Source organism: Bacillus rossius, chromosome 6 (assembly GCF_032445375.1).
Source record: "Bacillus rossius redtenbacheri isolate Brsri chromosome 6, Brsri_v3, whole genome shotgun sequence".
Classification (NCBI taxonomy): Eukaryota; Metazoa; Arthropoda; class Insecta; order Phasmatodea; family Bacillidae; genus Bacillus; species Bacillus rossius.
In genome coordinates, this window is record NC_086334.1 from 15,411,242 (window position 1) to 15,435,912 (window position 24,671).

At 41.3% G+C, this 24,671-nt stretch overlaps 1 protein-coding gene across 1 annotated transcript in view; it reads right to left on the minus strand.

Annotated features, from left to right (window-relative positions):
- The window catches only part of LOC134533393 (glutathione hydrolase 1 proenzyme-like), a 50,557-nt gene extending 26,609 nt beyond the window's left edge, over positions 1–23,948 (minus strand). The window contains exons 1-4 of the mRNA XM_063370913.1: positions 23,851–23,948; positions 9,775–9,996; positions 7,411–7,613; positions 1,316–1,505 (exon numbers count right to left, since the gene is read on the minus strand). Coding sequence (XP_063226983.1) covers positions 1,316–1,505; positions 7,411–7,613; positions 9,775–9,996; positions 23,851–23,948 — 713 coding nt within the window. The remainder of the gene's footprint in view (positions 1–1,315; positions 1,506–7,410; positions 7,614–9,774; positions 9,997–23,850) is intronic.
- Positions 23,949–24,671: the final 723 nt, after the last annotated feature.

Sequence of the window (24,671 nt, forward strand, 5' to 3'; positions counted from 1 at the left end):
GCGGGAGAACTCCCGACTGAACACTCCGAACTGACTCCCTGCCCTGACGTCCTCGGGCATATATATAGGCCCCGGCGCAATTCCAGAACTCACGAGAGCGGCCGGGGCCCGTCGCGTCCCGACGGCAGAAATCTCTTGAAAACACGTGTCGGCGGCTTGCGTAACTCCGCAGCTGGCTGGTTTCGGATGTCAAACTAACAGGGTCGCGCGGTGGAAGGGGGAGGGGGGGGGGGAGCGGAGGGCTGTAGGAAGATAAAGCGGCGACCCAGGTGCGCACGCCACATCTCATGTTACGGCGTGCACCTGCGCGTGACGCGGCCTTGCTAACATTCGTAACAATACTTTTCGTCCCTCAGCGTACTCTTCCAATGCTTTTCGTAAGCAGATCCAACTCGGATATCTTGAGTATTTATCAAATTGCGTTGTTCCTCCTGAAGCTCTGCGCACCGTGTGTGTGCCCGGACAGACGGCGCCCTTAAGTACACGTCAGAATTTATACTTCTACGGCATTACTAAAATATTATTCTGAAACATTTTATAACACATATTATGACACTAATATAATTATGTATATTTTTTAAATAACTCAAATCAGTCTTTAATACTTCCTGCAAAACAAACATTAACTTTATTGAGCTGATTCAACATTTAAAACTTAACAGTAAAAATACATGTGGGCTAACAATTTGTTGTGTCATTAATAGCAACGTACGTAGAATTTCATTTGCTATGGGGGGGGGGGGGGGTGGTGGAACCACATTGCCCGCTGTTTGGTATCAAATCAAATTATTTTCTTTTGTAAGTGGGAATTATAGATTTTTGTATGGATTTTTTTTTTATGATTTCAGAATATATCCCCCTATCCTCCCCCCTTCCTTCCCCGTATGTACGCCCTTGAGCATAGTATTAATGAGTACCGGAAAAAAAATTGTCAATGCACTCGAACCATGTATATATGTCCTAGCAAAGCAATCTGCCATGATTCCCTCTATGAACCAGATGCAACAGACAAGTGAGTGTAGCCCGCTGCTACGGGATCGGGAAGCCTACAACTCACGTAGTTTCGGTTCCCTGCAAGAATTTCCGAAGATTTCCGAAGTTTTGCGTTTTGGTACTAACGCCACTTCAGCCGCTAAATCAGAAGTTTCCAATGAAAACAAGCATGTTGTGACTGACCTAACATAACCAAACCCTTCGATTTTTTTTAATTTCTATTTTTGAGAGAAATCCGAAGTTGCACGAACGTGGTAGGGAACCGAAACTACGTGAGTTGTAGGCTTCCCGTGGCACGCTGCTACAGGATCACGCAAGTCACCTGAGGACGGGGTCGGCCTCGACCAGGTCCCTGTGCGCGCGCAGGTGCTGCGCCAGGGTGGCGGACACGGGAACCCCGTGCTCGCTCAGCCTGATGGACGGCTGCACCAGCGCGGCCCACGGCAGCTTGCCGAACTTCTGGTGCGCCTCCCACAGGCCGCGGGCCATCCCGGGCACAGCCACGGACTTGCCTGCGGGTGCCGTCCACACGGTGACCTTGTGGCGAAGGTGCGAAGGAGGGACCCCAATGGATCATGAGATCATGGGTGTAATTCACATGGTGAACAGTAGGTAATTATAGTATGTTCTGAGGTAGGGGGTGAGGGGTCGTGATCCGGGGATCCGCGGCGGCCATCTTGGATTACGTCACTTCTGGCCGCCGGAAGTGACGTATTCCAAGATGGCCGCCGCGGATCCCCGTATCCCCCCCCCCACCAGCCACTGTCCCAGAACGAACTATAATTACCTACTGTGAACTTATGGTAAAAGTACATTGGAGAACCCTGTTGGATCATGAGATCATGAGAAGGGGTGTTATTCACATGGTGAACTTATGGTAAAAGTACATTGGAGAACCCTGTTGGATCATGAGATCATGAGAAGGGGTGTTATTCACATGGTGAACTTATGGTAAAAGTACATTGGAGAACCCTGTTGGATCATGAGATCATGAGCAGGGGTGTTATTCACATGGTGAACTTATGGTAAAAGTACATTGGAGAACCCTGTTGGATCATGAGATCATGAGAAGGGGTGTTATTCACATGGTGAACTTATGGTAAAAGTACATTGGAGAACCCTGTTGGATCATGAGATCATGAGAAGGGGTGTTATTCACATGGTGAACTTATGGTAAAAGTACATTGGAGAACCCTGTTGGATCATGAGATCATGAGCAGGGGTGTTATTCACATGGTGAACTTATGGTAAAAGTACATTGGAGAACCCTGTTGGATCATGAGATCATGAGAAGGGGTGTTATTCACATGGTGAACTTATGGTAAAAGTACATTGGAGAACCCTGTTGGATCATGAGATCATGAGAAGGGGTGTTATTCACATGGTGAATGTATGGTAAAAGTACATTGGAGAACCCTGTTGGATCATGAGATCATGAGCAGGGGTGTTATTCACATGGTGAACTTATGGTAAAAGTACATTGGAGAACCCTGTTGGATCATGAGATCATGAGAAGGGGTGTTATTCACATGGTGAACTTATGGTAAAAGTACATTGGAGAACCCTGTTGGATCATGAGATCATGAGAAGGGGTGTTATTCACATGGTGAACTTATGGTAAAAGTACATTGGAGAACCCTGTTGGATCATGAGATCATGAGAAGGGGTGTTATTCACATGGTGAATGTATGGTAAAAGTACATTGGAGAACCCTGTTGGATCATGAGATCATGAGCAGGGGTGTTATTCACATGGTGAACTTATGGTAAAAGTACATTGGAGAACCCTGTTGGATCATGAGATCATGAGAAGGGGTGTTATTCACATGGTGAACTTATGGTAAAAGTACATTGGAGAACCCTGTTGGATCATGAGATCATGAGCAGATGTGCCATTCACACAGTTAAGGTAAGGTGCCCATTTATCGTCCCCTTAAGGGAAACTTGTAATTGTGACGATGTGGTTAGGGATAAAAATATAGAAAAAAATCCTGTAAACAACTCAACTCAATGGCAATGTATGCTGATATCGTAACTGCATGGAATGAACCTTTTGCGACACAGAGACAATAAACATCATTAAAATGTGTTTGTAGAGATTTCAAAAGTGGTGCTCTAATTCCGTCCCCCTTATTCCATATTCGATTTAAGTGTTATTTGCAGTAGCTAACTATGGGAAATTACATTTATAACTTCCGAAACCACAAATGTTTATATTAACACATAAACAATACAAAATGTTGTGAAATAATAATAGTTTTTCATAATAAACGTAAATATACCTATTTGCACATAGTTAGGTATGTAAAATTATCCATCCAAACAGAAATCGCATACAAAATTTTTGTTTCCTGGGGAGGAAGAACACATTTCATGACACCATTGGAAGCATTTGGTGCACTTAACCCATTTTTCTCCTCGCTTGTCCTGCGAAAAGTTTTTTCCACAAATAGGGCATGACACATCACCTTCATCAGAACTGTCTTCATCATCGGTCGATACAAGAGGAATGTGTGTTTCGTCCTCGGTGTCACTGGAACTCACATCACATCGCCTTGTTTGCTTCCTGCGTGGTTTTGTAAGCTTAGAGGATGCTCCTGGCACTGGCTGACATGTAGATCCCATGTTGAGCTGTTTTTTGGTTTGTGGTGCTGGTCCTTTTGTCTGACGCTTTTCACGGTTCTTACGTTTCTCCAAGGAGACTGTTAGTGCTGTCTTGTGGGGAGATCCTGTAACCAAGAAAGATGTGCCAGCTCTGACAGATGTTGAAGCCTGGATGATAGGAACCTCTCTGATGTCTCTTGGCCTGATCACTTGGGGTGGACCAGTAGGTGCAATCCCAATTGCAGTTTCATCATTGACTGATTCCTCCACAACCTCCATTGCTTTAGCAGCAAAATGATGCTCTTGAAAGACATCAGGGTTAAATGGATGAATTCCAGTAGCTCGGAACCCATTAGCCGCAGTTTCGAGTGTAGCAGCTCGAAGATAGGCTTCACAAAACAAAGAGGAAACTTGGAGTTTCCTCACAATTCTGTTGGGGTTATTAGCCAACCATTGTTCAATGGCCTTTGCGTACAGAGTTTTCAGTGGGAACATGAATGCCACATCCAACGGCTGCATTTTGTCTGTTGAGTGGGGTGGGAGGCAAACAATTGACACCCCGACTTCCCTTGCCCGGTCAATGACCTCAACATTCCTGGTGTGGGAATAGTGCCCATCCAGTATGAGCACTACAGGCGCCTCTTTTGTAGGCTTAACTATGGATATGAAATGCTCAAACCACATCAGGAACAAAGGTCCAGTAACCCAACCTGATTCTGAGGTTCCACCAATCGAGCCTGGAGGGGCACCATCGAGCAGTTCAACCTGCCACCTTTTCTGCGGAAATATTAGAAGAGGGGGGATGTAGTGGCCGGCAGCTGACATACAGGTTATGACTGTAATTGTTGCCCCACGCTCTGCTGATGACAGTCTGTGCACTTGTTTTTGTCCCTTACTGGTAACCACTCTGGATGCCTTGTGCTGTACCACACTGATCCCAGTTTCGTCCACATTGAAGATTTTCGATGGATCAAAGTTAATTCTTTCAAGTTCGACCTTCAGAAGTGAAAAGAACTTGTGAACGTTATCTTTAGTGAACCCTTTGGCTCTAGCTATTGAGAGGTTCTGTGGCCTCCTCAGAGTAAGTTCAGGATGACGCTTAAAAAATAGTCGGACCCACTTTTTACCAGCAGCCTTTGTTTCCCTTGAAAAGGGATTTGGAAGGTTGTTCTTAACAGCCAACTGGTAGGCCATTCGTCTCAAATCTGAGATAGTAAGACCATAGTAATGGTGGTCCATGTCCAGACAGTATTCCACGAGGCTATTCTCATGCTCTGAAGAAAAAACAGGTTTTCTTCCAAATTTTGTACTTACACATTCTTCTGGTGTATGAGGAGACTTCACGTAGTCCTTCAGGGTAGCCCTAGGAACGTTGAATAATTTGGCAGCCGCTTTATACCCCATATCTTTGTTTCTCACAGCAATGATGGCTGTCACCATGGCAGCAGAGTTCCAAGATTTTCGGGGAGCCATCTGTGGAGTTACAGAAACAATAATAACATTAATTACATTATTTCAATATTGTTGATTAATTTTATTGCACTAGAAGCTAGTTATTTATATCAGTGTGACATTAATTATGTATATTATTATAAAACATAATTTTATTTCCGTATAGACAAAATACATTCGTTTATAGTTCAAACTGTTTCAATCTATTGCGTGTACAAATATAGCTTCAAGATATTTTGCGCAATGCTATTAAATGTTGTTTATTAAACAATTTTAAATAGGTAGGTATGTGTGCAAGGTTTCTACCTACCAAAATTAGACTTAAAATTAACATGGATGTAGGGGACGGATTTAAGGATCCCTGAGTCGCTGGGTTCCTAAATCCGTCCCTGGGACGGATTTAGGATTTACATGGGGGGCGAATTTAGGAATATCGCAAACATAAACACAGCCGCCATTCCTGTCACACCTTTTTAAATAACGGTAACCGGAAAGCTGCTACACAAAGTTCAGACTGTATTTTCATGCAATAAACAAAACAATAAGATAAAACATACCTGGAAGCATCACAATATGGTTGTGAAGTTAAGTACAAATATGTTCAAGTTTCGCCTCAAAGTTATAACGCAAATATATGGCGGCGACGAACAGAACGTCCGGATTTTCTCGTTGTCGACTCTCTACTGGATCGTTCCGAAGTGTTTCGTAGCCTCTGGGACAGGTGGCAGCACCTTCCTTGTAAGATAGCGTAGGGGACGGATTTAGGAGCGGGGACGGGATTTGGGCACTTTACCTTACCTTTATGGTGAATGTGTCAAGGAGGGAACTTGTTGGATTATATCACGAGCAGGGGTTGCGTTCACACTGTGATCTATGGTGAATGTGTCAAGGAAGGAACTTGTTGGTTTACATCACGAGCAGAGGTGCCGTTCACACTGTGACCTTACCGTGAATGGGCATTGGGTGGACATTGTTTGGATTATAACAGGAACAGGGGTGCTGTTCACATGGTGACCATACCGTGAATGAGCAATGGAGGAAACCTTTTGGATCATTAGATATACGAGCAGAGATGCCTTTCACATGGTTACATTACAGTAAATGTACAATAGAGGGATCCTGTGAGATTATGAGTAGGGATGCCGTTCACATGAACTTATTATAAATGTTCTATGGAGGGACCCACTGGATCATGTCGTGAGGCACATAAGTTAAGAACAGGGTTAAAGATATACTATCAATATTTTAATACTCAGAACTGGTATCATGATCCTCCTAGGTGTTTTAATCCAGTTTATATCCCTTCCCGTGAATATTCCATTGATGCACCATTTAGTAATAAGATGGTGGGGAAGGACCAAACTCACACAGAGAAAGAAAACAAACATTTAAATCAAATTATTGTAAATTTTTACAAATTTTTAATTTGTTAGGGTTGGTGAAGTCTGGCGACTTGCGTGCTTTAGTAAACGGCTGTCATTTTTTGCATGTTGCGTCGTTGCGTACATCGCGTAGTTCACATAGATCCGGCCTGGTTCGCACCGGTAGCGTCAGGAATGACAGGAGGTACCGTCAACACACTCCGCCGCGTAGCCGCCGGGTGGTGGAGGGGGGGGGGCTGTCCATGGAGGGGGGGGGGAAGCCTTCATTTCACAAACGAGAGAACCAAAACCTGAAGTTCCCCGAAGTTCATGCTTTTTTTTTTCCGTATCTTTAATGTAGCTATCCTAACCAAATCAACCGTCCACAAATGTTTTAAAGTATTTATAATGTAGCTAACCTAACCTAATTGACCATTAGTATCCTTTTATCAACACCGCCATATTTATTTACAATGAACAAAAAAAAACCGAAGATGCACGATCCGGCGTTTGGCCCTCTCGTCTGTGAAAAGAAAGCTTCCCGTCCAGGGGAGGAGGCGCCCCCCCCCCCTCCCACCCGCACGCCCCTCCTTTGAATATAAATACTGTATAGAAATCGCCAGCCCAGGTTAAAATTTCTAATACGGTTTGAGGTAGTTGGTTAATTCACCGCCGCAATCGCCACCACCTCTAGGGCATCGACTTGTGGTGGTCCCTAGCGGAAAAGTGTCGAACTCTTCAAACACCCCTTACTCCTCCCGTTGAACGACCTTGAGCTGCAGTGAATGATGGATTGGGGGGTGCGGGGGGAATGACAGCGGGCGACAGTGCGGCGCTCTAACGCGTAAATAACAACCTAAGACGATACAGGGCGTTACGGCAGCGCCCTGCAGCAGGTAAAGTTCCCAAGCTGCTCATCATACGCTACTGAAAAAACGTAGAGTAAATCCTATCCACTCGCGACTTCTATACAGTGTGTATATATTCAAAGGCCTCCTCACCGCCGCGGGGCGTGACGTCGTCGGCGGCGGCGTCGCGGGAGGCCGTCTCGCGCGCGTCGAGCGCCACGGCGCCGCCGCGCGGGGAGTACGCCACCATGAAGAAGCCGCCGCCCAGGCCGCTGAGGTGCGGCGCCGCGACGCCCTGGCAGAGCAGCGTCGCGACGGCGGCGTCCACCGCCGAGCCGTTCCTCGCCAGCACGTCCCTGCCGGCCCACCCCGCCACTTCCCTCGTCCAGTAGCCTGCAGCTTCGCAGTCAGTGGCGTAGCCAGGATTTGTGTATGGGGGGTGTTAAGAAAAATGCCGCCCCCCCCCCCATCCCCCGTATTAAAGCGGGGGGTCCGGGGGTCCTCCCCCGGGAAAATTTGGATTTTAATGTGTAAAATAGTGCTATTTTAGCAGTTTTCGGTATTTAAATTTAAATATTGTAATGGTAAAAATTTTATTAATTTTGATATGAAATTTGTTTGAGTGATGAATATAAGAAATTAATTAAAATTCGGTGCTAAAGGGGGGTGGGTGGGTTTGAACACCTAAAACCCCTCCCCTCTGGCTACGCCCCTGTTCGCAGTACATACAGTAGTTATTTAATAAAACCTCACGTTGTGAATAATAAAGTATTCAATAATTCCTGAAAAAAATACGCGTTAAATAGTTAACATAATAAATTAGTATGTCAAAAGCATTTAAGTAATAATTAGTTACATAAATCAAATTAATGTAACGAATAGTTATGTAACAAATATTAAACATTTAGACGTGTAGTCAATTGTTATGCAATATATGCAGGGGTGCCCACAAGGAAGGGTAACGACGCAGACTGCGTCATTACAATTTCAGGGGGGGGGGGGTGGTTAAAAGACGAGAAAAATGTATATATTATTTACATAATTATAGCTTCTATTGTGAAAATACGTTTCTGGTGCTTTGATAATTGAAAGGGATCTTGTAAATCAAATTGGCAACCCCGCACTTTTCTCAACAAAAGCAGTTTGGCATCTGTCGGTTTAGGATGGAAATATTACCTGATATGACCAAAATTATTATCAGAAAATCAGTTTTAATTAATGCAAAATGTTATAAAATCTAATACTAAAAAAGTATAATATTATGAAATAATTGAGTAAATCATTGAGAAAATAGCATAAAAAATTTCGGGGATGGGGGGGGGGCATCATTAGGTTAGGGGGGGGGGCACCTCTGATATATGGGTACGTATCAAATAGTTGTATGTTAAACTGTTGATCAATGTAGAGCTATACCCTAAGTGCTACCTAATAAATAGTTGTGTGACCTTTAGTTTTCTACAACAATGCTTGTTTATTATTGCATTCCGTGGGTACATATCTATTTTGTATCAAGTCGTACAAGGACACTTAGCATATCACATACACTTATCATAATTTTACTGAACGTAAACAACATTGTACAGAGAGAAGGTCTCCTCCACTCTTTAGGCTCCAATCTCGAATCAGCCACCTTTGATATCATGTTGATACTGCACTAGGCTGTCTAGGCCCAGACCTTGAACCAGGAATGGCTCCAGAGGGGGAAAAAAAGAGCCGGGGGGGGGGGGGAAGTCGATGGCCCCGAAATTTACAATTTTTTTTTTTAAATTCTATGTGAGTTGAAGGTTAAAAGTGTTAACAGTGACCAGCATTGTTCTTGAGTTGAAGGTGAACAGTGTTAACAGTGAACAGCGTTGTTCGTGAGCTGAAGGTGAAAAGTGTTAACAGTGGCCGGCATTGTTCGTGAGTTGAAGGAAAAAATTGTTAACAGTGACCAGCATTGTTCTTGAGTTGAAGGTGAACAGTGTTAACAGTGACCAGCATTGTTCTTGAGTTGAAGGTGAACAGTGTTAACAGTGACCAGCATTGTTCTTGAGTTAAAGGTAAACCGTGTTAACAGTGACCAGCATTGTTCGTGAGCTGAAGGTGAACAGTGTTAACAGTGACCAGCATTGTTCGTGAGCTGAAGGTGAACAGTGTTAACAGTGTTGTAAGCACCAGTGTGTCCACAGTTAGTACTTTCGTACTAGATCTAGTACTTTTTAAGTTTTTTTAGTTGTCTAGTACATTTACGCTCAGATCTAGTACTTTTTTGTCTTTAATATAATAATATTACAGTAACTCCAATATGTTTTATTATTAAGAGTAATTATTTTTAAAAACTTTTGAATGTATGTGTGTGTGGTGTGATAATTTAAGTTAGGGCATTGCAATTTCATAATAACTTCCTAAATTGTTAAAATCATAACGAAATATAATTTAGTACTATTTTTTTTTTCAAATCTAGTACTTTTTTCTCGCCTAAATTGGTAGGGTATAGGCCTATTGTTTTCCTTGTGGGCACCCTGGCAAGCGCACCTGCCGACGGCGGGGCAGGCGGCGGTGTCGGCGCTGACGGCGGCGTGGCGGAAGGCGCCCAGCGCGGAGGCGGAGGGCGGCGGCGGCAGCAGCGGGGCGTCGCGACGCCCGCTCGACGCCAGCGCGGGGGGCAGCCCCGCCGCCAGGCAGCCGGCGGCCAGGGCGCAGGCGCCGAGCAGCACGGCCGCCACGAAGCGCATGTGGTGCTGGCAGGCGCCCCGCCTGCAACCACGTCGCGAGTCACCTACCTCCTTCACTCGCAGCTTCCACTATCTCGGGCCGGGTCGTTACCACAACGCCGAATGTCAAAATTGACCACAACGCCGACAGCTAGAAAACTGTTGTGTACCACAACGCCGAAAAATGATTTTGCGGGAAAGGGGGGCCACTGGAGCAAAATGAAGAACAACTGAATATATTTGTGTGCTAACCTTACCTAACGTAACCTTTGTGGCAGTCCTGCAATGACATTTTTCGGCGTTAATGTATTTCGGCGTTGTGGTACACAGCAGTTTTCTAGCTGTCGGCGTTGTGGTCAATTTTGACATTCGGCGTTATGGTATTCGGCGTTATTGTACGTTCGGCGTTGTGGTATTTCGGCGTTGTGGTGCGTCCCCTCTCGGGCCATTTCACCACGATCACGGTCACATAGACCGGTCTGGCAACAGAGGTCAGGAAAGGGTACAGATGGAGCATCAAACGGGGTGCACAACTGAAAAAAAAAAAATGACAGTAACAGTAACAGTAGGACGTGGTGCGCACTAGATTTGGCCGCCATGTTGTCCAACCTACTGATTCACAACCAGTAGCCTACAACTCACGTAGTTTCGGTTCCCTACCACGTTCGTGCAACTTCGGATTTCTCTCAAAAATTGAAATTAAAAAAATCGAAGGGTTAGGTTACGTTAGGTCAGTCACAACATGCTTGTTTTCATTGGAAACTTCTGATTTAGCGGCTGAAGTGGCGTTAATACCAAAACGCAAAACTTCGGAAATCTTCGGAAATTCTTGCAGGGAACCGAAACTACATGAGTTGTAGGCTTCCCGATTCACAACAGCGCATAGAACGGTCGTGCGCATGGGAGACAGGTGGTGCGCGTACGAGTGAAACGGAATGTATTTTATTTTTGTTACGGATACAAGGTGCAACCAGAGATTATGGAAATATACATATGGAGCATAAGGGACAAGGGTGGGTGAAGCCAAAAGGGGAGGAGGATTACGGTGTAGGAACTTACTACATGTGCCAATAGGGCGGCCGTTTGTTTACAAATGTATCAGTTTTACCTGAAATGGAGGTTGAATTGGAGGTTAAATGGGATAAAAATGTCAACTCATATAATTACATTTGTATTATGAAGATTCCTTTTGAACTTTTAATATACATATATAAATAAACATTTGAACTAGTATTTTGATCTAATTTTCTTCCGAACATCTCAACTACAGTCGTTAATAGAAACAGATTAGAACAACTGACACAAATATAAATAAACGTCCGCCAAATTGGTATAAAAGGAAAAAAAATGGGGGTGGGGGGAAAGGATTCGCGTCTGACAGCTAATGCTACATTTGTATCCTTTTCTAACCTCTGGGTGCAACAGCCAATGAGAACCGAATAGGACGCCATTTTAGTGAGATTAGAGAACTATTTATAATTGTCAATATTGTGGCAAGAAATTGTCGAAACATTACAATACTCAGGTGGGTGTAATTCCTGCTTTAAAAAATTAATTATTGCAATTGATTATAAAAAAGTCACTAGCAATTAATGTAAATACAAATGGTTTGTGGTATTAATGGTTTAATAAAAATGTTGCCTAGCCCAAATTAATTTACATGTAGAAAAACTGTGTTAAAAAATTCCTGGTCAGATGTCACGGGATAAACATTCGGCAGTTAATACGGTTATTCACTAGTATTACCAACCGATGTCGCATAAATCGCGTAATTTCGTTGGTTAAAATTAACAGTAAGACTCTGGTATCTGTATGTTGAAAGCGGGAAGCGTACAGTTCACAGGGTTGGGAGCCACAAATGAGCAGTTCCGAAGTTCTAAGACGTTTGACGATCGCTCGTAAAAAAAAAAAAAAAAATCACAATTTGCAAGTATTTATGTATTTTATGGCCACAGAGTGTTTTAAATAATGCTAACGCAACCTAACAGACGGTAAATATGTAGTGTACGGATTAGCGCCAAAAAAAATCGTACAAATCTGAAATAACTTTCATTATATGCTCTTTTACGTCCTCTTTTCATAACCGCCTGCGGAGATAAGAAGTTCCAATTACTTTTGGAGACATCGCCGTTCTTATTTTGCAATACAAGACCTATGTAATCATTCGACCGTCGCCATTTTATATTTTGCCGTGTGCGCGTGAATGCCTAAATAACAGAAATTTTCTATTAGATAAGGTTAGTTACGTTATAAATACTAATCCGTACACTGCATATTTACCTAACAGACTTTTCATTTTGTTTGAGGCTTTCATCCCTGTGAACTGTCTGGTATCCGTTGAAAGCCATCCAAAATGTCAGAGAGGTTACTTAATTTACATTAATCACACCACGACGGCCTATAAACAAGCTTAACCGAACACCCATTCATTTCGTCATTGCTTCATTCCCATTTCATCGCCTCGGATTGTCTCTAATGACCTTGACTAGACGTTACGCATATATTCATTCAGTCATTCATTCAACTAACTATAAATACGGAACCTGCCCTACGCCTTATCAACATAAAACCCTGTAAACTTCATCACCCGTACATTGCTATGTAACTATCCCGCTTTACAATCTGCCGTGAACGACACGCGATAGAATAGGATACCTTATTGCTAACAACATAATATTAAAAAAAAAATCTCTTAAATTAACAATTTTTTGCTTACTTGGTTAAAATTCGTAGAAAATTGTTGGACTCATAGAAGCACAAAAAAAAGTCACACAAACACAAACATTTAGATCCAGCTTTCAAAAGAAAAAAAGATGAAACCAACAAATTACACAATTATTATACTGTTCAATGCCAGTGAAAAGTCGTTTGCCTACGAGATTGCAAGAAATTTATATACATAATGTACAATCACCTAGGCAGCGGTATAGCTATATTCCTGGTCAAAAAGGCTGCATAGAGGTTATCAGGTGATGTAAAACCGATACATAAGACAAATAAAAACCTGTATAGTTCATAGTTATTTTACTAGATACCAGTATCGTCCATCTTAAAAATAAAAATAAATAAATAAAAAGTATCACACCTAAGGGTTCAGGTAGGATACCTGTCAATATAAAAGTTTCTAAAAAAGTACCGTGTCCAGAAACGCACAAAATTTAACTTGCAGAAGCCAGTGTTGGGAATTTCAGCTAATATATTTTTTGTAATTACCCTCAAACATAAGCCAGTTAGGAACTGTTTTTCGAGCTTTATGTTGCTATCTCAGCGAACAGTTACACAAGACTGGCGCGCGACCATTGCTGTCAGTTATATAGGTATGGTTATTTGTCTTAAATGTTACATTATTTAATTAATACTATATTTTCAAACCATTAAGATAAGGGATTAATGTCCTAGTTAATATCTTATATTTCAATCATAGATAATGGAGAGGATTATTATAACATATTTTAATTATATTTATGTATTTGTAGTCACAGTTCAAGAGCAATAACATCTGCTTATTGCGTGCACACAACCCTTTCTGCGTTTTGCTGTAAAAATGATTAAATAATAACACGCATCTGTGAAGACCTCCTTTGACCGAATCTGAAAAGACCTCCCTTAGCCGCATCTGTGAAGACCTCCCTTAGCCGCATCTGTGAAGACCTCCCTTGGCCGCATCTGTGAAGACCTCCCTTGGCCGCATCTGTGAAGACCTCCCTTGGCCGCATCGGAAAAGACCTCCCTTGGCCGCATCTGTGAAGGCCTCCCTTGGCCGCATCTGTGAATACCTCCCTTGGCCGCATCGGAAAAGACCTCCCTTGGCCGCATCTGTGAAGACCTCCCTTGGCCGCATCTGTGAAGACCTCCCTTGGCCGCATCTGTGAAGTCCTCCCTTGGCCACATCTGTGCAGAATCATCTATCTTTGCCACTGCATTGTAGTTACTTCCTTCTCCATGCAGGCTGCCAAAGCAGCGTGCTCTCAGTCGCCCGAACGACTGCCAGTGCGTCCAACACAACCGAGACAGTGTTATTCGAAAAAAAGAAAAACCCTCCGTTTTGTGACCAATGACAGAGACTCGTAGTTACAGAAATGTTATTATATTCGAGTTTTCGTACATAGTGTTTGGTCATGTTTGTAATTTTTTGGTGGAATTTTCTCTAACAGCGTTCAATTTTAATTGATGTAACGGACGAGTCAACTGCAACAAAATCTCATAATTACGCTCCTCATTCCTGTTCACAGTGCCACGAGAATGATGTTGCTACTTCTGCCCATTCTTGCACTTTCCGAACTACACTGTACACTGTAAAAAAAGGTATACATTTACTCATTCGATGTTAGTTTAGACGTGCAATTCGGAAAAAAAACACATAATGTTTGCGTATTTTTACAAATTCCTTGTGTAAAGTTACCACTATGCCATGTAATTTTACACCATATGTAGGTGTATATTTTAAAAACTCAACAATGGTGTAAAAATACAAAGTTTTCGTGATAATTAAAGATTCTTCTGATAGTTTCGCACCTACTATGTCCTTGTAAAATTACATTAACATGAAATAAAAAATACATTGTGCTGTGATAATAATACACCAATATGGTTTGTTAATTTTACACTAACAGTGCCTATTTAAACACTATATCAACAAGTTTTAATTTACTCACTTGTATATCCGTGTGCATACACTGTAAATAAACTTATAATTTAAAAAACAAAAAAAAACTGATTTTTTTCGTAGAATGAACTAAAAATTAAAATACAAAATTTAAAATTAAGTTTTTGTCCAACAGCCGAATAATGCACAACAACTCTGTATAACTAAAAGCGTGGTGTGCTCTCTTCTTTCATTTTTGTAATGAATATATACTAAAATATTTGTAATGACTATATCCTAAAATGAGTAACAGAAAATTTAAGACAAACGATATCCAGCACTTCATTTCTAATTTTAAGTTCATTATTGTTATTAAGTTCATATATTAATTTTCGTGACGACTATATCCTAAAATTTTCGAAATGACTATAGTCTAAAATTTTCGTATTGAATATATCCTAAAATTAGTGACAGAAAATCTATTATAAATTATTTTGATATTACTGATAAAAAAATTAAGACAAATTATATCAAGCACCCTATTACTATTTTTTTAGTTCATATTGTTATTATTTTGTATATGTTCATTTTCGTAATGACTAGGTACATCCTAAAAATAGTGATAAAACAATAAGACAAATGATATCAAGCACCCCACGCTTTTAGTTATACAGAGTTGTGGTGCATTATTCGGCCGTTGCAAATTGCAAAAGCAATGATTACAAAAAATAATTCCCCCACCCCACCTTCCCTCAGGGGCACAGTCGAATCTGGGGCAAATTCCCATCATGCCCCGACCTCATGAATACAAAAAAGGTATAGTTATTATCCATAGCTCTAAATTAGGTTTTTTTTTTACTCTCTGACCCCCCACTCTCATGATGACACAGAAAATGAAAAAATTATTTCATGAACGATAAAAACACACACCGAACAGCGCAATTTTACAACCAAAAATAGTGTTATGTTACACATGCATAGACAATGAGTATGTGTGTGAATTTACATTTAAATGAATAAAATGCGCATACAATGTATATGTAACTTGTATTCTGAAATGTTAAATTACCTGTCAGTGAAAATGACACATTCTTTGTGGTTATTTAACAAAAAAAACTAAGTCTTTATAGAAAAAAAATTCTAATTTGTTCTCTTAATATTTAGTCAACATCTGCTTATATCATGCTTAATTTTTAATATTCCACTATTTGATGTAATTGCAGAAAAGTGGTTAAGTGTAAGAAAAGGCGTACCGCCTTAACTTCGCCACCAATAAAGACGATAAATAAATAAATACATAAATAAATAAATAAATAAATAAACTGTGTGGGTTAAAATACACCTGCATCGGTGTAAAATTGCTCTTTTTTTCTTACAGATTACCCTCGAGCGTATGCGATGTGATACGCATCCATTCACAACAATTTTACACGCCACTGAAAAGAGTTTCATGAGTGAAAACTTAAAATTGCTTTAAATGACAATCCACGCATCAATTAGTGATTAGTTTAACGTATTCTTTTTTTTTGTAAAAAAAAAATTATTCACACACTATGAATACGTTTCTAAAGTTGGATTATGTCCAGTCATTTCAACTGAAGCTCCATCCGCTCCTGCTAATTAAACTTGAAATTGCCAATTTACTAGGAGGAGCCCATCTTTAATCTTTTAAATTGTTCCTTATCGCATCCTGAGCCCTGGTGCTCCGGCGCACAAAACCAAGCCGGAGAGTGGGGGAAGATGGAATGGTTACGACCAAAGACCGTCGGCGTACCCTCCAACAACCCTACTGGTTGGATCGAACAAACCCTTCCGGTCGCCTAGCAACGGTAAAGGGGAAGCCCGCATTGCGGACAAAATGGGGGTAGCCGGGTTGGCGCCACGAAATGACAGGCGGGAGAGACTCTCACTCAGTTGGAAGTTGAGCACTGCCCGGCTCCGAGTCACACACCTCCAATCCTGGGGCTGGTTTAAGCCCCCAGTCCTGAAACCTCATGGTTGAAAAACCTCCAACCCAGTCGGGCATCGAACCAGAAACCTTTGGTTCAGAACTCAGCCAACATGCCGAACCTGTAAAACAAATATTGGCGTCTTAACTGTCCAAAAAAAAAAAATACGCTTGTAAGTCCACTGTAGGCTTCTTGGTTTGGAAATGGCATTCAGCTACCGTGGCAGCTGGTTTATGGCCAGTTGCGCACCTTTCTGCTCTTCGATCGGCGATCTAAGGATCTAAGCCCAAGGCAGATCTTTGGATCATTCCTCGAAACGTTGCACCAACAATTTCTGGGACCTACGGGTCGTTACCACAACGCCGAAATACCATAACGCCGAATGTCAAAATTGACCACAACGCCGACAGGTAGAAAACTGCTGTGTAACACAACGCCGAAATAACAACTGAATGAATTTGTGTGTGTTTCTTAAATGTACCTTAACGCCGAAATACCACAATCAAGCCTAACCTTACCTAACCTAACCTAACCTAGCGTAATATAACCTAACCTAACTTAACCTAGCCTATCCTAGCCTAGCCTAACCTAACCTAGCCTAACCTATCCTAGTCTAACCTAACCTAGTCTAACCTAACCTAACCTTTGTGGCAGTCCTGCAATGACATTTTTCGGCGTTGTGGTAATTCGGCGTTGTGGTACACAGCAGTTTTCTAGCTGTCGGCGTTGTGGTCAATTTGGCATTTCGACGTTGTGGTATTTCGGCGTTGTGGTGCGTCCTCGGCTGTGTGGGGATGACACGAATCGCTACAATCGATTTTGACACGGCTAGCCACTGATTAATGCTGTTCACACAAGATAGAAGCACGTGCGGCCGCATACTCAATTTTAATAACGACTGAAAACACATACCGGTATTAATAAGTTAAAGGTTAACATAAATCAAAGGACACTGAAATGTTAAGGTGAGTCAGCTAAAAATTACCTCTAATATGGAAAGTAATTTCGACGAAGTAAAAAGACTTATTAAAGCATTAAACAAAATAGTAAGCATTTCAAACATTTAAAATTAGTAGTGGTTGCAACATTAGAATATATAGCATGTTTGCTATTTGTATTATGAATGATTTGAAATAATGTAAATAACGCTCTAATATTTACGTCTGTTTTAATCAATCCACATAAAGTCCGTAAAAATTCCGGACATGTTCGGGTCCGCGCCGTAGATTTTTCATGAAAACGTCGGGATAAAATCATAACAAGTGTTTGGTATTAATATATAAATTAATTATCAATCTCATTTTTCATATCCTTTTCGAAAATGTAGTGGCTCTCCAGGGACGTAACTATAGGGGGGCAGACGGGGCTTGTACCCCGGGCGTCGTATTTGGGGGGGGGGGGGGGCGCTAAACTGGCAGAGTGATTATCACTATAGATATTTACTTGAATATCACAGTGTTAGAACACAACAAAAATGTTTGGAGGGCAGATGAACTGAATTAATTGTATTGAAATATACCAGGGGTGCCCACAAGGGAGAGTAACGACGCAGACTGCGTCATTAAAATTTCAGGGGGGGGGGGGTGGTTAAAAGACGAGAAAAATGTATATATTATTTACATAATTATAGCTTCTAATGTGAAAATACGTTTCTGGTGCTTTCATAATTGAAAGGGATCTTGTAAATCAAATTGACAACCCCGCACTTTCCTCAACAAAAGCAGATTGGCATCTGTCGGTTCAGGATGGAAATATTACCTGATATGACCAAAATTATTATTAGAAAATCAGTTTTAATTAATGCAAAATGTGATAAAATATAATACTAAAAAAATATAGTATTATAAAATAATTGAGTAAATCATTGAGAAAATGGCATAAAAAATTTCGGCGGGGGGGGGGGGTCTATCATTATGTTAGGGGGGTGAGTCATTGGGTTTGAGGGGGGTGGGCACCTCTGAATATACCCACATGTACATAGTCAAATATGTAAAAACAGTTTTTTTTCACATACCATCAAACCTGTGATGAATTAGAAATGAAATATGTAACTACAAATTAATTTTTTTGCTGTCTAAGTAGATTCAAAAATATTTGGAATAGTGGGATTAATTTGTGGTTGCGACATGAGGTGGTGTTGGGAAAGGTTTTGGTTTGGTTGGTTTGAAAAAAAAAGGGGCACCAAAATTAGTTCTTGCCCCGGGTGGAAACTAGTCTAGTTACGTCTCTGTGGCTCTCGCATTCGCTCAGCACTGGACTAACTATTTAGGCTTTTTGTGTATTCCTTTCGGCGCGAGCTTTCCTCTAAATCGCGTTTTCCATAATTCCGAGCATATTTACGAGTCATATATGAGACATCTTTAATTATTTTGTAATTTTAAATTTAATTCCGTTTTTCACTTATATTCAAGCAAATATTTTCATGGTCTCACTTTGGGTCATAGCAGCGATCAACAAGCTCTCCACGATGACACCTGAATCAACGTCCTGGCTAAACGGGGAGACCTAAGATGCACATAAAGTTCTGCCATTCCCGATTACACCCGAACAATTCATCTTCGGCCAACTTCGGGATTTGTTTTATTTTTGCGCAGGAAAAATGAATTCAATTATTAAAAGTTGTCGGTTAGGTTAGCTACATTAAAACACTTTAAAACACTATGGACTGTTAGTTAGGTTAGTATAGCTACATTAAAATAAACAGAGAAATATAAATATATATAAATAAACCCGAGGTTGGCCGAAGGTGAATTGTTCGGGTGTAATCGGGAATGGCAGAACTTTATGTGCATCTTAGGCTTCCCGGCTAAACGCGTTCCCACGCCACACCAATTGAAAGCTTTACACAAGACTGATTCGTAACTATCACGCGCATGCGCCTGTGCTGGTACGATGACGTCACAGGCAAAACAAAACACTGCGCGACAAACACGCACAGACATAACATACCAGTTGTGAGCTCAATCATTGTGGACGCTTTATTGGTCTCGTAGTCATTAGCGATTCAAATCTGGCAGTCTTTTGTTACACAAGAGAGTTTGACCGACTATCACTGTAACGAGCAAATTGACATTTTCACTAACAAGGTTTAAAATTAAACGTATGTGGCATTGCTAAAATATTAACCTGAAACATTTTAAAACACATATTACAACACTAAGTATATGTTTGTATATTTGTCTTTGCTTAAAGTACTGAAATCAACTTGTAAATACTTCCTAAAATAACAAACCTTAACCTTATCACACTGAAACATGTACGATTTAACAGTAAAAATTTCATCAACGATATTATTTTATTTTTCATGGCGTGGCATACATGTAGGCTAACAATTTATTGTGTGTATACAGTATGATAAACGCTGCGCTAACTCTACGTTCCAATGTTAATTATGGGTTGTCAAAATTGTAATGCCAGGAATCTAACGTAATTTTTAAGTTGTTATTGTTTATTTTATGAATGTAAATTATAACTTAAAGTATTAAAGGATAGTTGTACTATTATAAAGTATTATTTTTATACATACCAATGTTCGGTGTAAATTCTACGATGTTTATGAAAGCAATATATACGAATGAGTCCGGCATTTTTTTTTTTTTAGATATTTCTTAGGCGTCCACAGATGGCAGCACCATGTTTACACATTTCCGTTCCAATCGAATTCCGTTTCATTCACGAGATTACTCCTACCAAATGCCGTACACCAAGAGCTTAGATGTTACACTTAAAAAAAAATCTTACATACTTATGTGCTCATTTTTCTTAACTTAACTTCTGTTGGAATATTTTCTGTGTACATATTCAAGTCTCTGCGTACTAGGGAGCTCGTGAAGAATAACGAAAGTGAAAAGCAGCGTCGGACGGTACGAAAAGGCAATTCGTACACTCAAAACTGAGAAAGCCGCCGATCAAACGTCTTCTAAGTCCGGAAAATGCGGAAACAGTAACGAGATACTTTACTTTCTCATTCGAGTATACCTTCACAATAATGGAGTTATGGACTGTCAGTAGATGGCATGCTGGGACGTAGTTAAAGTCCCTTTCTACTCCACCATCGCTAATTCGCAACACCCGGAACATTGCGGAAATGTTCCTTGGTCACGTCCTGACGAAAATTGGTACGAATAATAATTTCCGTCGTTTAACACAGTCACTTCCATACAAATACAGTCCTTTTAGGACTGCTGCCGCAACGCACTTCAACCAATGTTTTTTTTTTTTTTTTTTTTTGGGTGTCTCGAAAAGATGGCGCGGTCCATCAGCTGGACAAAAAGTGCCTCCACGGAGTGTCCGTGAAGTGAAGCACGCACGGACATCTCCTGAGTTGTAAGTACGAGCAGTGCAGGAAGCCGTGTGGGAGGCGGAGGCGAGCAATTGAATAACGCAACAAGACGGGGCGGCCATGTTGTCTGCGAACAAAAGGGAACAAAGGAGACACGTGAAAGGAGGCTCAGGTTAAAGAGGCGCTGCTGATACATAAGAGCCTCTAGGCCTTTGTGCCCCTGGACATGTGCAGGGCTCGGAGAGGCAAGTTCGCTGGAGAGGCATGTTGTAGGACGTGAGGAAACTTCGCGGAAGTTTTTATTCAGCGGGGTCTTGGGGAAATTTGGTCCGTGTCGCCCTGGAACTGATGGGCTTTTCTCCTCCAAACGCATCTCCTCCGTTATCTGCTACATTCTCGTCGTTTCAGACCTCGTCAGATCTTGCAACTTCCTTCTCAATTCTCCGCCCGCTTAGTGAAGCTCGCGGCGGCTAGTAGTCGACACAGAAGGGCTCAACATTAGCCAACGTGGGGCAGACCACGTAGTGAATTAAAAAAAAAACCGCTTCACCCGGTTGCCATGTAATCATGCAGACGTGGCCACCTCCTGGAACTACTGGATGGACCTGCTTACGGCAGGACTCTTGAAGGTAAGTTTGGATAGCTTACAGTTCACAGGGATGAAAGCCACAACCACAACTCGAACCGTTCCGAAGTCTACCGAAGTGAAAGGTCACGTCAGGTCAGTTTAAAAAATTATATTTTAGTAGGTTAGGTTAAGTTATCGTTACTAAAATTAAAGGTTGGTTATACTAGGTTACCGTTATTAAAAATACTCTATGGCCGAAAATATATATAAATTCTTGAAATACGGTGTCTTTTCACAAACAATCAGCCAACTTCGGAGAACTTCAGAACTATTTGGTAGTGGCTCTCATCCCTGCGTACTGTAGGCTTACCAAGCAGAAATTAGGAAAGGATTCAGTTGGTGCATTAGCCGTCAGACGTGAAGCCATATTTTCCCCTCATTTTTTCCTGATTTTCATGTAATAATATGGCGGTGGTTTGTTTATATTTGTATCTGCTGTTTTTGTCTAATTTTATTAACGACTGTAGTTAAGCTGTACGGAAGAAAATTAGATAGAAATATTACTGGTAAACATGTCTATAAACAATAAAAGTCCAATAAGAATATTCATAACACAAATGTAATGATATGAGTTTAAATTTTTCTCCAATTTAACCTCCAATACAGGTACAACTGATACATTTGAAAACAAAGGCCACCATATTGGTGCGAGTAATGCACTGAAAACCCACTTCCTTTTTGGCTTCACTTCCCTCGCCCAGAATAGGTCCTTATGTTCCAGCTGTACATATCCCTAATCTCTGTTTCCAAGAAGTTAAGAAGAGTCTTGTGTGTGTATGCAATAATAATGTTAATAATTATAATAAAATTAAGCACGACCTCCCCACCCCCTTTTTCAAAATTTTTTTTTTCTAATTATCACGGCAAAGAGTTCCCGATCGTAAATTGACGATTATCGGACGATTTCATGTTTGTGGTATTCTAAGTACGTGTGGCTTCTCGATTCTAGGTGAGTGAAGAGCTAGGTGGGTGAAGGGAAAGTGGAGGAGGATCGTTACAAGCAAAAAGGAAGAGTATTTAAAATAGCCTAACAGATCTGTCGTGCTGGAATGATGCAGGACGGATTTGTTGTGTCCGTAGTGGCATTGTGACTCCAGTTTGACAGCCACGGGTACAACCTGAAGATGGCGGACCTCTGGATCAGACTATTTATGCGGAAAAAAATTTGATCGTAGTAACTTATTCCTGTCCGCCAGCTGGACAAACGACATCTGGAGTTTCACGAACTCATGCTGGGAGCTCCGCGGCTAGTTTAAGCCGGTCTTTGGAGGTCAAAGGGTCAAGGGTCGTGACCGTCGCCCTCTTGCGTCAACCTGATTACAAAAACTTTCCGTCCCGTTTTACAGTTAAAGGTTGCCGCCGGCGAGACAAAGGAGCTCCCATCCCCAACGAACGAACTGGTTGCGTGACTCAGCACGGGGATGAAATAAAAGAGTTCCTTACCCCCTCCCTCGATGGCCTGGTACCTGCATGCTAAATAATTAATTGTACTGGGAATATATGGGAAAATAATAGCCCTTGCAAGCAGCACACTACGCCCGCCATGTTAGATTATTGCATGATTCATGTCATTTTATTTTTGTATCTAAGAGTCCAGAGGCGCAAATCTGTGGGATTCGCTTAAATTTCCTGGAGGGCCCATGCGTACCTTTCTGGATAGGATGCTTGTATTATGTAAACTGCCCATATTTTGGCCTAAAAGAATGCAATAAGCAGAAAACTTTAAAATATACAAAAAGTTTTTACATAACACAAAGTTTTGACACGAAATCAGTTTCACAGTCAGTGAGGTGCTTCTTAATTCCAGGGGAAAGCCCATTCATAAGACCATTTCTCCGAATGTAACACCACATCAGCATAGCATTTCGTGTTCGGTAGCAATATTTTGTCATCACATACATGCGTACTAATGTGCTGATCAGGAAAAATTCAGGTATATATTCAATATGTATGTTTATCCTTGCCTGCCTGTTTGCGTAGTGTGTACTTTCTAGAAGTACGTTTCCTGGGCTTTCACATCTAGATTACGCTACTTTCAGAATAGATACCTGTGCATTGACGTGGCTGGTGCCATTTTATTTTTACAGTTTTTGTCATGTTAAAAGCCTGTGCAGTGGTGTGGCCGCTACCAAGTGTTTCAGCGCAGAAACTTTGTTCTGTGGTTTTCCACACGTAAGAACGTGTACATTTTGTATTTGGACATTGTGACGCAATGGAAGGTGGATCCAAATCCGGACTCACTTTTTTTACTATTAGAAACCATTAGGAATTTAGAAACGCTGTTTCGGGGTAAAGGAACGCATCTAGTTTTAGGAATTTTATTATTATTTCATGGAAAAGCCACGCTGAAAGAATATTACCGCAACAAGCGAAAACCCAAACGTGTATAACAAGACACGGGTCGAACACGACTCCGCTCCAGTACCTCGAGGCGTGCGTTAGGAAGGACTCACGTGTCCTCCGGTCCGCGGGAGGCTGCGGTCACAGGCAGCAGAGGGCTGGCCTCCGTCCTCGCCGCGGTCAGCTGCACGCCATTGTCTGCGCTTGTCATCTCGGCGGGCGAACTGGGGACTGACCGGGCGGTGCTATCGTTTCCCGCCACGGGACGAGTGCGTGGCCTCGCCGCTCATCGCACGGCCAGGAGATTCACACACACAAAAAAAAATTGGTTGTCTGTAAAGTCGGTTTACGAACGATAGTTTAACGTGACAACGTCATAACAAAACATTGATGAAATGATTGCATACTTTATGAATAAAATTGAATCATTTTTATTTTAATAATAAAAGAATAAATACTTGAAATTATACTAGTAATCAGATTTTTAAAATGCAAGAATAATTAACCTTTATTGCCGAAATTGTTGTTGTAATAAGCAATGAAAACCACATTAACTTTTCACTTCACTTTATAAACAGTCGAGTGGAAGAGAGATAGATGTGGCGCAAGCATACAATGAGCGTAACGGGACATAGCGTAACGGAACCAGGTGCGTAACGGGACACTATTTCGTGCGTGCAGCCGGCGTTCATCGATTTATTAGACGTTGTCACGTCAAAAAAAAAGGTGAATGTGAAGGACGGGGCTCGTGTTGAGAATCTTCATTTTATTTAATTTTTCTTTTTGAAGTCACTCTTCGTTAGGCGTGTTAGTTAGTTAAATTGTTTAACTTAATTCCATAAAAAAAAGATAAAGTATTTTAGTACTTACTATCAAATCCGGACAGTTACAGTAAATATTACATTTTAAAATGAACTTAACGAATTACTTGCTT